This window comes from Ostrinia nubilalis, chromosome 4, assembly GCF_963855985.1.
Source record: "Ostrinia nubilalis chromosome 4, ilOstNubi1.1, whole genome shotgun sequence".
Taxonomy (NCBI): domain Eukaryota; kingdom Metazoa; phylum Arthropoda; class Insecta; order Lepidoptera; family Crambidae; genus Ostrinia; species Ostrinia nubilalis.
Window position 1 is genome coordinate 14,471,742 of NC_087091.1, and position 14,156 is coordinate 14,485,897.

At 37.4% G+C, this 14,156-nt stretch overlaps 1 protein-coding gene across 1 annotated transcript; it reads right to left on the reverse strand.

Moving 5' to 3' along the window:
- Positions 1-2,494: 2,494 nt before the first annotated feature.
- On the reverse strand, positions 2,495-7,574 carry LOC135071538 (uncharacterized). Its single transcript, XM_063965315.1, has 8 exons — positions 7,412-7,574; positions 6,659-6,796; positions 6,044-6,225; positions 4,660-4,864; positions 4,053-4,154; positions 3,765-3,943; positions 3,275-3,622; positions 2,495-2,918 (listed from the first exon to the last, which is right to left on the reverse strand). Exons 1-8 carry the CDS (start codon positions 7,537-7,539, stop codon positions 2,599-2,601), a joined length of 1,602 nt encoding a protein of 533 aa, XP_063821385.1. The 5' UTR covers positions 7,540-7,574; the 3' UTR covers positions 2,495-2,598.
- Between the last annotated feature and the right edge of the window lie 6,582 nt (positions 7,575-14,156).

Consider the following 14,156-nt stretch of genomic DNA (forward strand, 5'->3'; position numbering starts at 1 on the left):
TTGAGATAGATAAAAATCTGAGTTCAGCAACTGAAATTGAGTTGTATCTACATCTTGCTGCTGACTGTACGGGAGTGTAAGGGGCGACCGGCACAAACATACAACCCGACTCCTTTACAGTTAACTATTTTGCATTTTGTTAAATTTACAGTCGTGTTGTTCGAATAAATTTTTCAAAAAATAACTAATGTGTTCTTATTCATCCATTTAAACCGATGTTAAACCGTTTATTATCATTTCGTCCATTTGCGACGACACTGTGATATATCAAAAACAGTGGTTTTACAGAAATCGACTTTTTAACTTTTGAATGACCATAACTCTTAAAATAAGGTTAGGATTACCTAATTGTGTATGAAACGTTTAAAGATTAACTATTAATGAATTTAAATATTTATAGTAAGACATAACTTTGCGTCTAAATTGATGAAATTATAGCGATTGAAAAAAAAAGAGACAACTTATCACGTTGTTCTAGTAAAAAATAATATTTTGAAGATGGTAAGTTCAGTTGTCACGTTGTAGATGATATAAAAAAATATATTTATATAAGTCATTATTTAGATAAAACGTTGATCTTGAAAATTTTTATTTTATTTTACTAACATTACAATCAGTAAAAATGAGGTAATTATTGGAACAGGCGAATATTTCGCTTTGCCATGTTAAATTTCACTTATAAAAATATTATCTAAGTAGACAGACAGTTGTATACATACAATATTTAAGTTCACATTAAGTTTTCTTATTCTAAAAACTAATACTTATCAAAATAAACGAAAAACTCTCAAAAGTAAAACCTCGTAAACTACTACAAAAAAACACAGTAAGAGAAACTGTACTAAGTATGTATGTATGCAGAAAAAAAAATTGTAGGTACCTACTAGGTTAGTAAATAGATGTTTTTTAACAGACTAGTTATGACAATTTTAATCCTAAAACTATCAACGCAAAAATCGCCGTCTCCGGCGCATAAAATGGCAAAAAAGAGACATTTTGGTACCTCTTAGGGTCTTTTAATTTTTTATACTTATTTAAAATTAAATTTATAAAAGATATTTAAATAATGTATTAATAGTGAAAAATAACAACCACTATTATTTTATAAATAATGTAGCCATTTTATTGGCGTAGTTTTTCTGCAATAGTTATACCTATTGCAATATTATTATACAAAACAATGTTGCGCCCGCCAAAGTAAATTTGGGCAAGATGCGATAAAATTCCATTAATTGCTGATGATCTGTAATTATATTAAAACATTAAAATACCTTTTTTTGCAGAAAGCAAAACATAGCCAATACAGCTAAGTAACATTGAATAATTACATAATATTTTTAAATAATTAAATAATAAATAAATAAATATCTGGGGTCATCCAACGCATTGCTATTCTAGCATACTTCTACTAATAGATAATTTTGTTAGCTATCGTCTTAGATTAAGCTAATCTAAGGCTATTGTATGATAATATACAATATTTTGCTTGTTGTGTCTGTAAAAACAGACAGTCGTATAAGTATGTTTTATTTGCACTGTATTTCTAGTATTTGAACTATTCTTCAAAACGAATGTATGTTTATCAGTCTACTCATATCTACTCATATTAGTTCCGACGTTATTGTAGCTCAAAGCTCGCATAGCGCTGTTAGTCATGTTGTCGGATTAGGTTGTGGAATTCCTTCAGGCAGTGCATCGCCACAAATGTTAACCTTTGCTTTTTTGCATTGCTAGTCCCCATCTGTAATGATATCTGGAGTTTAGTATTACTGTTTAGCGTATACAACGTGACAAGTAGATATACCATTTAATTTCAATAACATGTATTCTGCAATAACAGAACATCAACAAATGACCTACAACATATTTCCAATATAGGAAAAATTTTCATCATCTACAACGTTACTAGTTAAGATGTCCCGATGATACTTCGATTTTCTTACAAGAATAACGTGACATATAAATAATTTATCTTTTACTTTGCTTTTTGTTTTAGAAGAACACTGTGATAAGTATGACGTGCCACATTGTCGAATAAAATAAAAATATTTTAAAAACTTACCTTTGTCATCAATACCGCGGTATCCTCGAGATGTCACGTTTTTCTTAAAAACGAAGAGCACCTCACATCTCAAAGCGCAGGTGGCAACTGAACTGTCACAGTGTCGAAGCCAACTAGATCGCCGAACGAGCCAGCGCTATAACGTAATATTTTGTCTCTTTCTCTCATAGTATTGTTGTTTTTGGAGTAACAAATACCCTGTTTTTGGAGATAAAAGAACGCAAGATCGCGGTTCAGAATTTCGGTAAAACAAAAAATCGTATATGTCGAGATGTCACAGTGTCGTCGCAAATGGGCGATTTTTTATAAAAACCTATTTATGTCATTATTCATGATAACGTACTAAACGACTAATAATATTACTAGTTTATTAACATTTTCTTATTCTTACTGCAGAATCAAACGCAACAATTAAATACTGAATTACATCTTTATTCGTTAAAAATAAGCCTTATTTAATGTCCTCTCATTTACATCTTATTACATAATATTACAGTAAGTGTTGTTAAATAACTTAAGTTACAGCGTGGCTAACGTTATGTTTTGTCCTTTTCTAGCGCTTCAGAGGGAGATATGGGCTTGGAATCAAAGGGATATAGGTCGATGCTTTGCACGTGTGCTCTAACCGACACTCCCGGAGGCACGCCGAAATAATCTCTGCCTATGTTTCTTATAATAGTCGTACCAGGTTTCGAGTGGTGTATGTTAAATCCTATAGCGAATTGGGGACCGTTATTTTCACCTTTCCCGGCATCGAAAGCTCCGTTGTCATCGTTATTATTCGTCTCGAAAGGTTTAAGTGGCACATAAGGCTTCTTCGTCGGCCTATAAGGCTTGCTCGGGCGTCCTGGTTTGCCTGTAATATGCAATCACTTCTATATTCTTATGCGGTGCTGACAGCGATGTGCGAGGTGCCGTAAGGTGTTGGTGTAATAAAAACCAATTTGCTTGTGAACATGTTTATTGCATTCAAGCAATTTTTTTATTAAAACTAACTTTTAAATAGTTCTACAGTGCAACTCTTCAACTTCTAGCAAGTGGATCGGCTGTGACCTTGTTTCTAACCGTAGAGGCGTCTTTAAAACAAAGAGGCCCACGAGCGCCTGCGATCTTTCTTTCTTTAGCGTCAGTAAAATCAGTCGTACGGTTATGGAGTTACGGAACAAGATCACAAGCGTCAATCACCTTGCCGTGATCCGTGCTATTCGTCACCTGGTCCTTTTGTTGGCTTGGCGCCTCCGAAATTCGAGATGTCTTCATCAACATACGTTATATCATCCGTACCACTACCTTGCGGGAACGTGGGGCTTTGATACCCACTGTCTGGTGGACTATCAGGATCGGCCTCACTAGACCCGCTAGGGCTGGCTGGCCCATTGAAACTGTCTGATCCGCTGAAACTATCGGATCCACCGAAGCTGTCTGAACCACTGAAGGTGTCCGAACCACTAGGGGCAGGCCCAGTGGGCTCAGAACTGGGTTTACTACTTGGCCTGTCTTTGTCGCTGCTTGGGAAGGGAGGTGGTTTTACGTGTCCCGACGCAGCTGTGCCATCCGGACCTACGGTGAGATACAACAACTGTGAGAATTTTGCTGTGTTAAAAGTTAGTAAAACCATTATGGGATCAGCAAGCCCAAACCATTGTTAGCTGTGTGTGAAGCATATAGTATTTGGTCCTTCGAGCCGGATCAAAATGGTTACCTTTGAACACATCATCGGTTCCGCTGTCATCAGGCGAGAAGTTGGTTGAGCCTGCCGCATTCACGAAGTCTGGGTCGTACGCGCTAGGGATCGTCGGGAAGAATGGTGGGATGTAAGGGTCCTTGCTGTTCTTCACTATGCGATATCCAATTCCTGGGCCAGCGATGTAGTTGACAGTTCTAGAAATGAATTTTACTAGGTATTTATAGAAGTATCAGAAGTAAATCGCCAACCAGGTAAGCTAATCTTTTGTAGGTCTATTTTCCATTAGGTGTTAACAATGTTTACCTTTGAACTCCTTTGTCATCTAAGAACGTGTAGGATCCCCTGACGTTTCCGTGTGAATCACTGCTCTCAGTTCTTCTCTGGTCTGGGCCAGCTGATATAAATCTGCATAAAAAGTTACAAAATATAACTTGTCTAATTTCAGTTACCTGTTTAATTATCTAGATAATAAATTCTGGCTTAATTACAGACGAAAAACAACTTAATTAAAAACATTGCAAAGTATCAGGAGTGATGAGGATGACCCATTTACACCAGGGAGGTTTCAGTTAAGAAAAACGAGATCAAAAAATAACATTTTCAAGGTATGTAGGTACCCTACTGTATTTGCAATTTTTAAAGTAGTTTTTGTTATGTTCTTCTCCAATTGGTTGGTATTTATTGATTAACTATCTGATGGAGTTCTGCTAGAGGATAGAATCATTAAGATTGCCACATAGAATATCTTTAATGTTAACCCAGCTTAACCAAGCATGGTTATCTAAGGTCAAGTGCTACTGCAATGTTTTTGTCTTGCAGCCGGTTTGATAGTAGAATAATACGAGTATCATGAAAGAATCGAAGGTCAGATAGTAGATATCTACACTAGGTGACATTGATCAGTAGGTACCTGTAGGATCCATCAAGCCCCCTCTGCACAGCAGTCCTCCCCCTAGGCTTGGCCTCACCCCTGACCAGCGGCGCGCGGTGGAACGGAGACCCGATGATGCTGGGACTGTCTGGGTGCGCAGAAGAGACGTGAAAGCCTGTGTCTCGACCGGCTATGTACGAGACATCGTGTCTTTCGCCCACGTCGTCGACGAAGGAGTAGTGGCCTTGAAGAAAAGAGTTAAAATTAGTGCGGGTTACTTGAGTGGTATTGAACACTAGGGTGGTAAATCATAGTTTTTAGTCACACGCCTCCATGAGGTGGGCCCAAAGGGAAGATGGGCGTACCTATCCACCTTCTGCGCCAGGTAAAGATTTGTGGCCTTATGAAGCATAATCGTGTTTTCACAAGGGGTCGAGTTAACTGCGCACCTGGCTGCCGTGACGTCACATCGACTCTGGTACAGACGGTTAATAGAGACATAGGTAAACAAATCTTGTTAAGATACGAAGTGATTTCCACCTGTTTATAAGATCTTACTAGCCATTGTCATGGTTTTTCTCAAGTCACACAATATTTTATTGCGCTGTGAAATATTCATGGCTTTTATAATTGCCAATGTAGATATTCGTTTATCCGCATCTGCATCTTTATAGGAATATGTCTAAAATTTATTGTCTTGTGTTGTATGACCCTGAACTCACTTGGTTTATTTTAAATACAGTTAATAATAGTTGATAATACAACCTTATTCCCATTGTAATAAAGACGTGTTGCGAACTTATTGGCTACTTCGGGTGTCACGAACTATTTGACGCTGACTGTACCTACTAAGTTTGATGCATGTTATTTTTTCAAGCATATGTACCTATTTCTTCGGAACTACATTCTGCAGCCAAAACAGTTTGTTGGATTTCAACATAATTAGTTACCATTGGATTGTGGAAGTGACAAGGTATGTGCAAGTGCATGTACCTACTTAAGTATTATTTTAACATTTAGATATTACTTGCATCTACTAAAAGATAAGGCAGGTAATCATTGATGACCATGTCTTCCGTGTAAGAATAAGTAATACACCACAGAATCCTTACGGTGTATTGGTCATCATTTCATGGTCATCATTTTTGCCAGGATACTACGTACTCCACGGGCTGGAAGACGTTGCGTGGGCAGGCCTCCTACTAGCTGGATGCGGGCAGCGCTGGACCGTTCATTATGGAAAATATTGGGAGAGGCCTTTGTCCAGCAGTGGACGTCATTTGTGTGAAACAAACGAACGAACGTACTCCTATGGCCAGGTAGGTGGTGTCTAGGTACGAAAATCGTTATTTAAAACATGGCTCATTGTCTCTAGAAGTGATTATGTAGGCGTCTAATTAAGTAGTTAAAAACTACATCTCACCTTTGACATCGCCTCTGCTGTCTGCATTCTCGTTTTTTGAGTAGGTCCTTGTCTCGAACTTGAAGCCGTAGCTGGGGTCCTCGTTGGGGTCGAAGTAAGGGTCGTCTTTGTTGCCGATGGGCCCCCGGGGGCGCTGGTCCAGGTCCATTTTTCTGTGCACGTTTGGGCCCTTTGCGCGAAAACTGGAAGGTGAGATTGATTTTTCTTTAATGAGCAACATGCAGCTAAGTGGTGGCAGTGCTTGGCAATCACCAAAGTCTGACAGCTAGATTGGCGACTTACCTTACACCTACACTAATTTGACCTTTTCACACTAGACCAACATAGTGGAGTATGGCCTGAGCCACACACGCTTGGGGTTAACCTCTGTGGGCTAGAGTGGAACTTATACCAATTTTAATAACGTTTGCTCTTATTGTTCCATTTTGGGCAAAAACCAGAATGTCAAGTCTTAGGTTTTGGAATAGAAACTGACAAACGTGGTATAGGCGCTTCAATCGACAACCTGAAGAAGAATCTGATTGCGCTGGTTGAAAAGAACAAAGAACGCAACTTTGTTTGCTTACGTCCAGCAGTGGGATGCTACAGGCTGCAATAATAACGATGATGGCTCACCCCCTAGGCCCAGCAGTGTAGACGGTCTCCTTGACGGTGTCAGTGGCAGGGTCTCGGGCTCCGAACCTGCCTCCCACCACGCCGTTCGCGTTGCCGTGGGACAGGTGGTAGCTCTGACCTCGGTCTTTGTTTGTGTACCTAGATCACCAATTGTTATGAGTTACAAAGCAATGAAGTTAAAATTATGTAACGCTAAAATAATACTTAGCAAAATAACATTAAATTTTTCATTTATAGAGTTAAAAGAGACACACGGATTTTTATTCATTGAAATGGAAAATCTGACATAATTTTGTGGAATTAAGAATCTTTTAGTTGAGTATTAACTGCTGATTCAAATTTTAATAAAAATTTAATAACATCCAATTAAATTGGAATTTACTTATTTACATGGAGTAAATATTATCATATAACTGTTTAGGCAATTAAATTAGAATAGGATCAATGACCTTATTACAAAATATTGAAATCTAAATTATAATAACCACTTTAGTCTAATAATTATTATACTTAATAATTTAATGATCTCGAATATTTACACTAAAATATAGATCAACAACTTAATTAAAAAACTTGAAATAATTCCCAAATCATTTCACCAATTAAATTAATCTATAATATAACACTTGAAATAATTCCCAACAATTTCACCAATTGTAAGGTTATCATGCTATCACTTCTGAAAACTAAACTACCTATAAATTTAAACCTTTATCACTTCTGTAAGCTATAGATAAAAAAGCTCGCAATTACCCAAAATCGAACGATCCATCCGTATTCACAGTATTGTAATCACCATCGTTGGTCCTGGACTTGCCAGGGATGACCTGAGTCCTTGCTACCCCGCACACACACACTACAAGCACACAAGTCCAAAACATTTTGCCACTGTGCACTGAACACTGCACTGTCAGAAGTCAAGGTATGACTATGCTGGTAAAAAACAAAGCCCCCTCTTATATATGGCGCTAAAAATGAGCGCCCAGCGGAGTCATGCCGCGTGAAAACGACCGGACGTCATTGTTATTAATAATAGGGCTGTGATAAACAGCGAGCGAGGAGATTTTTGAAAATGCTAGGCTAGTGCGCTTAGCTGCGGACGAATGTCCGATTTTAGAATAATACTCGCTTGCGGCTCCTGGGTTTTAGGGGAGAGTCCTACTACATAACCCATGACAGATGGCAACGGCCACAGGGCTTGTGCAAAGCATTTCCCAGCTGAAAAAAAGGCTAATGGACTACTCGTAAGCAGTTCGAGTCATTTAGGACTTATCTTTGTGGATCAAATGTCTTAAATTATTTTACCTTGATTAGAGGAATTGCTTGGGTGTTCATTAAGAGCCATTTCACAAAAATATTCCGCGCGAATTTAGGTAAAAGCTGTCAACGCAACGTCAAAAGAGTAAAAAGAACGCTGAAATGGACAAAAAAATCTTGAGCCGTGACCGTATTAAGACTTGATTTAAGTTATTAATTTTAAGGTAGAATGAGGTATTCAAACTTGATTAATTAATTTAAATTTTTAATAGAGTTTATTAAGTCTTTTATATTTCGATTCATAATGAAACACGAATAGGTATAATATGTAAAATATATATTAAGTACAAAATAAAGACAGTCACATAGTGAAAAAAAAATCTGCCCCCTTACAGCTCCATCATCGGACCCTGGATACGAATAATGAAACACGAATAGGTATAATATGTAAAATATATATTAAGTACAAAATAAAGATAGTCACATAGTGAAAAAAAAATCTGCCCCCTTACAGCTCCATCATCGGACCCTGGATACGAACTATTCGTCAAGGCGAATCACACAAGCCCAAACTCCATAGGGTTCTATTGTTTTGTTACGGAGGTGGCCATTGCATCTCCTCCAGATCCATTATCAGACAGAGCTAAGAAATAAATAAATAAATATTATTATAAGTAAACAAATAACTAAAATAATTCATCTTACTATCTTACTTCTAACTAGTCTTACTAATATTATAAATACGAAAGTTTGTGTGGATGTCTGGGTGTTTGTTACACTTTCACGCAAAAACTACTGAACAGATTTTGATGAAACTTTACAGTACAGTACAGCAGCACTAGGCAGTCTGTGTTCAACTATCACTCGGGTCGGACGTTCCTATCGCAAGACCTTTGGTTCACTCAGTTCCGATACGACTCTAGTGCTGTGTGTAATCATTTTCGTGAATACACTGAGTTTATTAATTTCTACGAGTGAATTTCATTTTGACTGAGACCTACGCCATGAACCCTGAACCAGAAGACCCTGTCGCCAGCGACAGCGACGCTCATCCATCCCAGGCGTCGACCAGAATAACAATGTATAGGCTATAATTTATGACGATCTGTGACAAACTAAATTTCAAGCGGGTGAAGCCGCGGGCAATACTACATATTTCATACTAGCTTTTTGCCCGCGACTTCTTCTGCGATGAAGTGGAAAATGGTTCTAATAGAATTAAAATATTCTAAGAAAATTAATTTTGTTAAATAATTATATTTTTTGATATAAAATCTACAAATTATTATGTTTAAATATTTGAATACTTACAAAATTATGAGATCTTTCTAAAACAAAATTAAAACACTACACCTGCCGCAGATTTCTTTGTAAACAATGTTTTTTTGTTTTTTTTCCTTCAGGTGCTAAAATCACCAGGCTATTGTTGCGCATACTCTGGAGTATTCCACATACAACTGGTCGTCGGAGAAGCATAGATTTCCATTAAGTCTACTCCCGCTACCATATAGAACTCCGCTAAAACTCGTGAGGGCGCCAACACTTACTTTTGTATCGAAAATTAGTATGAGCAGCTGCGCACGCGGTTGCCCGTTGCAGGCTCTATGCAACCACACTATTTTAAACCGTGGTCCCTAAGCATGAGATGGGAAACTGCACTCTCTTGAATTCTCTTGAATTTGATGGTGTTAGGGGAATCCTAGGAATGAATACAGACTTTCCAATGGAATCTCCTCATCAATATTGCGAAATTGCGAGTTGCAATGCAATGTTACGTTTTCACTTGTTATTTTATTGTAATCTGACCTTGATTTTTCAAACACGTGTCAAAATAAAAAAAAAAAAATTTAAATCAAAAGTACTAAGGAATATTTCTTTGATATCAACTTAGAAACAAGCACAGATCACAGAAACTAAAGGGAAATGTGACAAGGGACAAATTTGAACATATTGCTTGTGAAAGCAATGATGACAGTAGCGACGTAATTATGTAAACAGTTTATATTGCTTGCATAGTACTAAAGATTATTCGAACGTTGAATACTGATACCGCAATGGATAATGAGCACATAATTTGATTTCTTTGTGTGTGTGAATTTCTAATACGACACTGAGTTTCGAGTGGTTTCGAACTCAGCGCATTACTTAGCATCTCTCTATATTTCTATGGAACCAAGTTATCTCCAAAATAACATTCCACACCTTTTTAACCTAGTCAGGTAATAATTTTAATAAAATACGAAGCATGTCATCTATCAATAGGATATATGTATATTTTAGAAGTTAATAAATTATGCATAAAATATAAACACTTTAGAAGTTTAGTTAAATCGTAGAATTTCTGAAAAACAAGTACTAAAATCGTACTGAAAAAAAAGTATTAACATGTTATCTAATTTATTTATTAAACGTCGAATTTTATCAAAGATTTTGGACTAAAGTTTTTGAAAATATTTTATAGCCTACATAGAAAAAAATTAGGATTCTAAATCGTGAAAGAAATTTTTTTCGGAGCCTATTGCCTCCAAACAAACAAACAAACAATTAAATCTTTCCTCTTTTATTAGTATAGATTTAACAACAAAACAAAACGCTTCTTTTTCTTCTTCACGAAACAAAACTCAAAGCGGATAAATAAATAAACAAATCTTTGGACAATTTCACAGCGCCATCTAGTCCAAAAGTAGGCAACCAATATGCTTGTGTTAAGGGTGCTATCATAATGGATATACTTTTTTATAATTTATTTATTAAATTAAATACATGGTACCTACATATTATACATAGTTACACCCAGATCCGTCAAAGAAATTAAAATTCATCATTTCAATTTCTGCTCGGCCGGCCGACTCGAAACAGCCTCTCGGCATAGTATCAAATGTATTTGGTCGCCGTACAAATCACCGCTTTACGACACGAACGCACGTAAACGTCACGGCGGGAAAAATGACACAGGTCCTGCCTTGACGGGCGCTCGCGCCATACTAATCGATGTCGGCTTGCGCATTGTAATTTATACTGATATTCACATCAATATTTTGACAAAGTGGTTACTAATATTTAAACAATAACTGTAGAAATTAATTCTACAATGAATATTCTTTATTTTGGGATACTTTTATTGCAGTTTATGCTGTGTTTTTAAACCAAAAACCACGATCAAAATGTGACGTTAATCTTCAAATTTGCCAAATTATTTTTAGATTTTACTCAATAATGGTAATGAAATTCAAGAATCTATTTCATTAATGGACTACAAGAATATATGTCCGATGATTACTATATATTTTTAAGCTTATTATATGAGCATAAATAATAGATACAGGACTTTGAAAATGAGTCTGCGGCAATTTTTTCGTAAAATGGTTGTGGGAGATGGGGCACTGTGAATTAAGCAAAAGAGTTTTAGTAAATCCGTTTCATTAATGGTCAACAACAAGGATTGACCTATCTTTCGCAGTTATTAAATAATCTCTGGGTGTTGCTTAAGATAGTAATTCATGCTTCCAAAATCTTAGAAATTCGCACGAAAATGTAAAATGGCTCTTAAAGAGGTAGTTACTTACGAATTTTCTTACTGTAGGTACCTACTTTTGATTTGTCACTACGTTAATAAAGGCATCAATAAACAATCAATTCAAATTACTTTCATGAAAAAACGATATTTAATTTTTTGCCAATATTTACTCGTAGATCTAATTTCATTAATAAAGATTTCATAGCGCCATCAACGCTAGGTAGCTTATCTTCCAGTGTGCGCAAGCGCATAGAGATGCAGGCGCCTGAGATACGAGGGCCACCACATCCTCTGTGCTGTACCAGGAACACGCCACCAACATTTGCATCTTTTTGGATCATTAGTGTAACAATTGAATGAATCGTTTAACGTAACGTAGTAAACGAACTTCGTTAAAGAGAGTTTAATGGGGAACTTGCCTAGTTAGTTGGTAGTGTTCAGATGCCTTTGATGGGGGCAGACGGGATTAGGCGGTACTAAACAGTCATTTATCTATCTGACGTATTAACAGCTTGAAATAAGTACAGTAATTAGTCGTGACACCTACTTAGGTAAACCCAGTTTTAGGTAAGAAAAAAAATCATATTCGTTCTTCACACATATTTCTTCATTAACTAATTACCTATATAAACCAAATGGTTGAACTTTACCTCTAAACCTCGTCTACATTAGCCTATAGGTCGTCATCATCGTATACATTATACGTCTCATCATCATTTCAGCCACCGGTCGTCCACTGCTGAACCTGACCTCCCAACCTCCTCCTCTATAGGGGTCAACTGCTGGAAATAGATTTCTCCTAAATCGCGCCATTTTACCATGTCTTCGGCTTGTCATACCAGCTTCAGCTGGAGAGTTTTCTTAAATCGTAACTTCATCGAGCTAGAGAGCGTGAATGAGGGTTAAAGCTCATGGGAATTATAAACTTATATTTTATAAGGTCGGATTTAATTTCTAATTCGGTTGAACCCATCTAAGCATTGTACATTGTACAGTATCTACTATCTACTATGATATCTAGTGTTAGACTTTTATTCTAATGTAGAGCTCTCATTCGATTGTATTTTTCGCTACACGAATAATAGGCTTGGCCAACTGCATAAAAATATTTTTTTTTACTAGAAGCAGCTCCCTCTGCTATTAGAGACCTAATAATGTGTACCACCAACGGGCCAATCTGGAAATCATTGGGGGAGGCTTTAAACGTTCAACAGTGGACATCATGTGACTGAAATGATTAAGATGGGCGGGCCCACGTCCCGCGACTTAGGTGACATTTCATCCGAAAAAACTTCATCCGCGCATAAGTTGTCGAATCATCCGCAAAATGATGAAAATCTTCGCATGAAAGGTCATCTTTTCTAACTTGGGAGTGTCGTCTCATCCGAAATATATTCATCATCATCATCATCATTTCAGCCATAGGACGTCCACTGCTGAACATAGGCCTGGTGTCAATGCTTTCCATGTTGATCGATTGGTAGCGGCCTGCGTCCAGCGCTTCCCTGCTACCTTTTCGATGTCGTCGGTCCACCTTGTAGTTAGAAACGGTGACGTTTCATCCGTAGATAAATATTTTGCGTAAGATTTGACACCTAACAAATTTGAAAGGGCGACAATAACTCATCCGCGGATCAGATTTTCTCGGATGAAATGTCACCTAAGTCATCCCGCTCGTGGTCAAATACCACTTTACCATATTCAGATTCATTCCACTGCAGCTTTATCATCAGCTCGTTACACCGTTGCGTTAATTACAAGACACTGATGAGCGCGAATAATGCCCCTCCAATATCCATTAAGATGTTCATACTGTTCATTATCGACATAATTAATTTTCGCGTCCGGCGTTTGTTCCACTTCCTTGTCCGTCTGTCCGTTGTCCGTCGAGCCTTGTGGATGCAGCACAATGCTGTAATAAATGTCTTATTCTGACGAGAGACCTTTAGTTATGCGAGTTTCCATTGTACGGGGCATCTAGAATCAATTGCACTAATTCCAATTAACTATACGAATTTTCCAAATGGAAATTGTTATGAAAATAATCTATGAGCTCTCGAGACAATGCTAGGTGTACAGTACATAATGCTTTTACTAATTTATCTTTCACACTCTATTACATAGGTAAAATGATATAATGTCTTTTCTTATCACGGTTGTTTATACATTTTATGATTATGATGGATTTGTGAGTAAGTAACTTTTTAAGTATGTGCTGAAATGAAATGCTGTACCTAAACCAGGTAATATAGCTACCTATTTCAAGGTATGGATCCTCATCGATCCAGCGATATTCAAAAAATCTCGTAGCACAATGTGCACACACAAACCGAAGCTCGTTCCGGTGCGGTCATCGCATATTATAGTGTCGAATTGTACTCACTGAGATGTGAAACTTCCTCGCCTCCAGACCCCCCGTTGTTAGGATCCTCTCAACATCCTCCTCACCTCTCAGAGGTCTAGAAATACTGGGCATCAGTAGCGTGCATTAGCATGTGTCCTTCCAGGCTGCCATTGTTTGTGGCGCGATATATTAGGTGGTTTTACCAAAGATGCGTGATACGAAAGTCGGACAATCGGTCGATATGGTACCTGAGTTCCTATGGCCTGATTATTCTGGTGAGGTATATGATAGTATTGAAAAATCATAAGTCATTTCAGTTTTTTCAGGTGATTAAATGTGAACAACGCCAACCGATGTGAACAAATGCCTCAACGTGACCA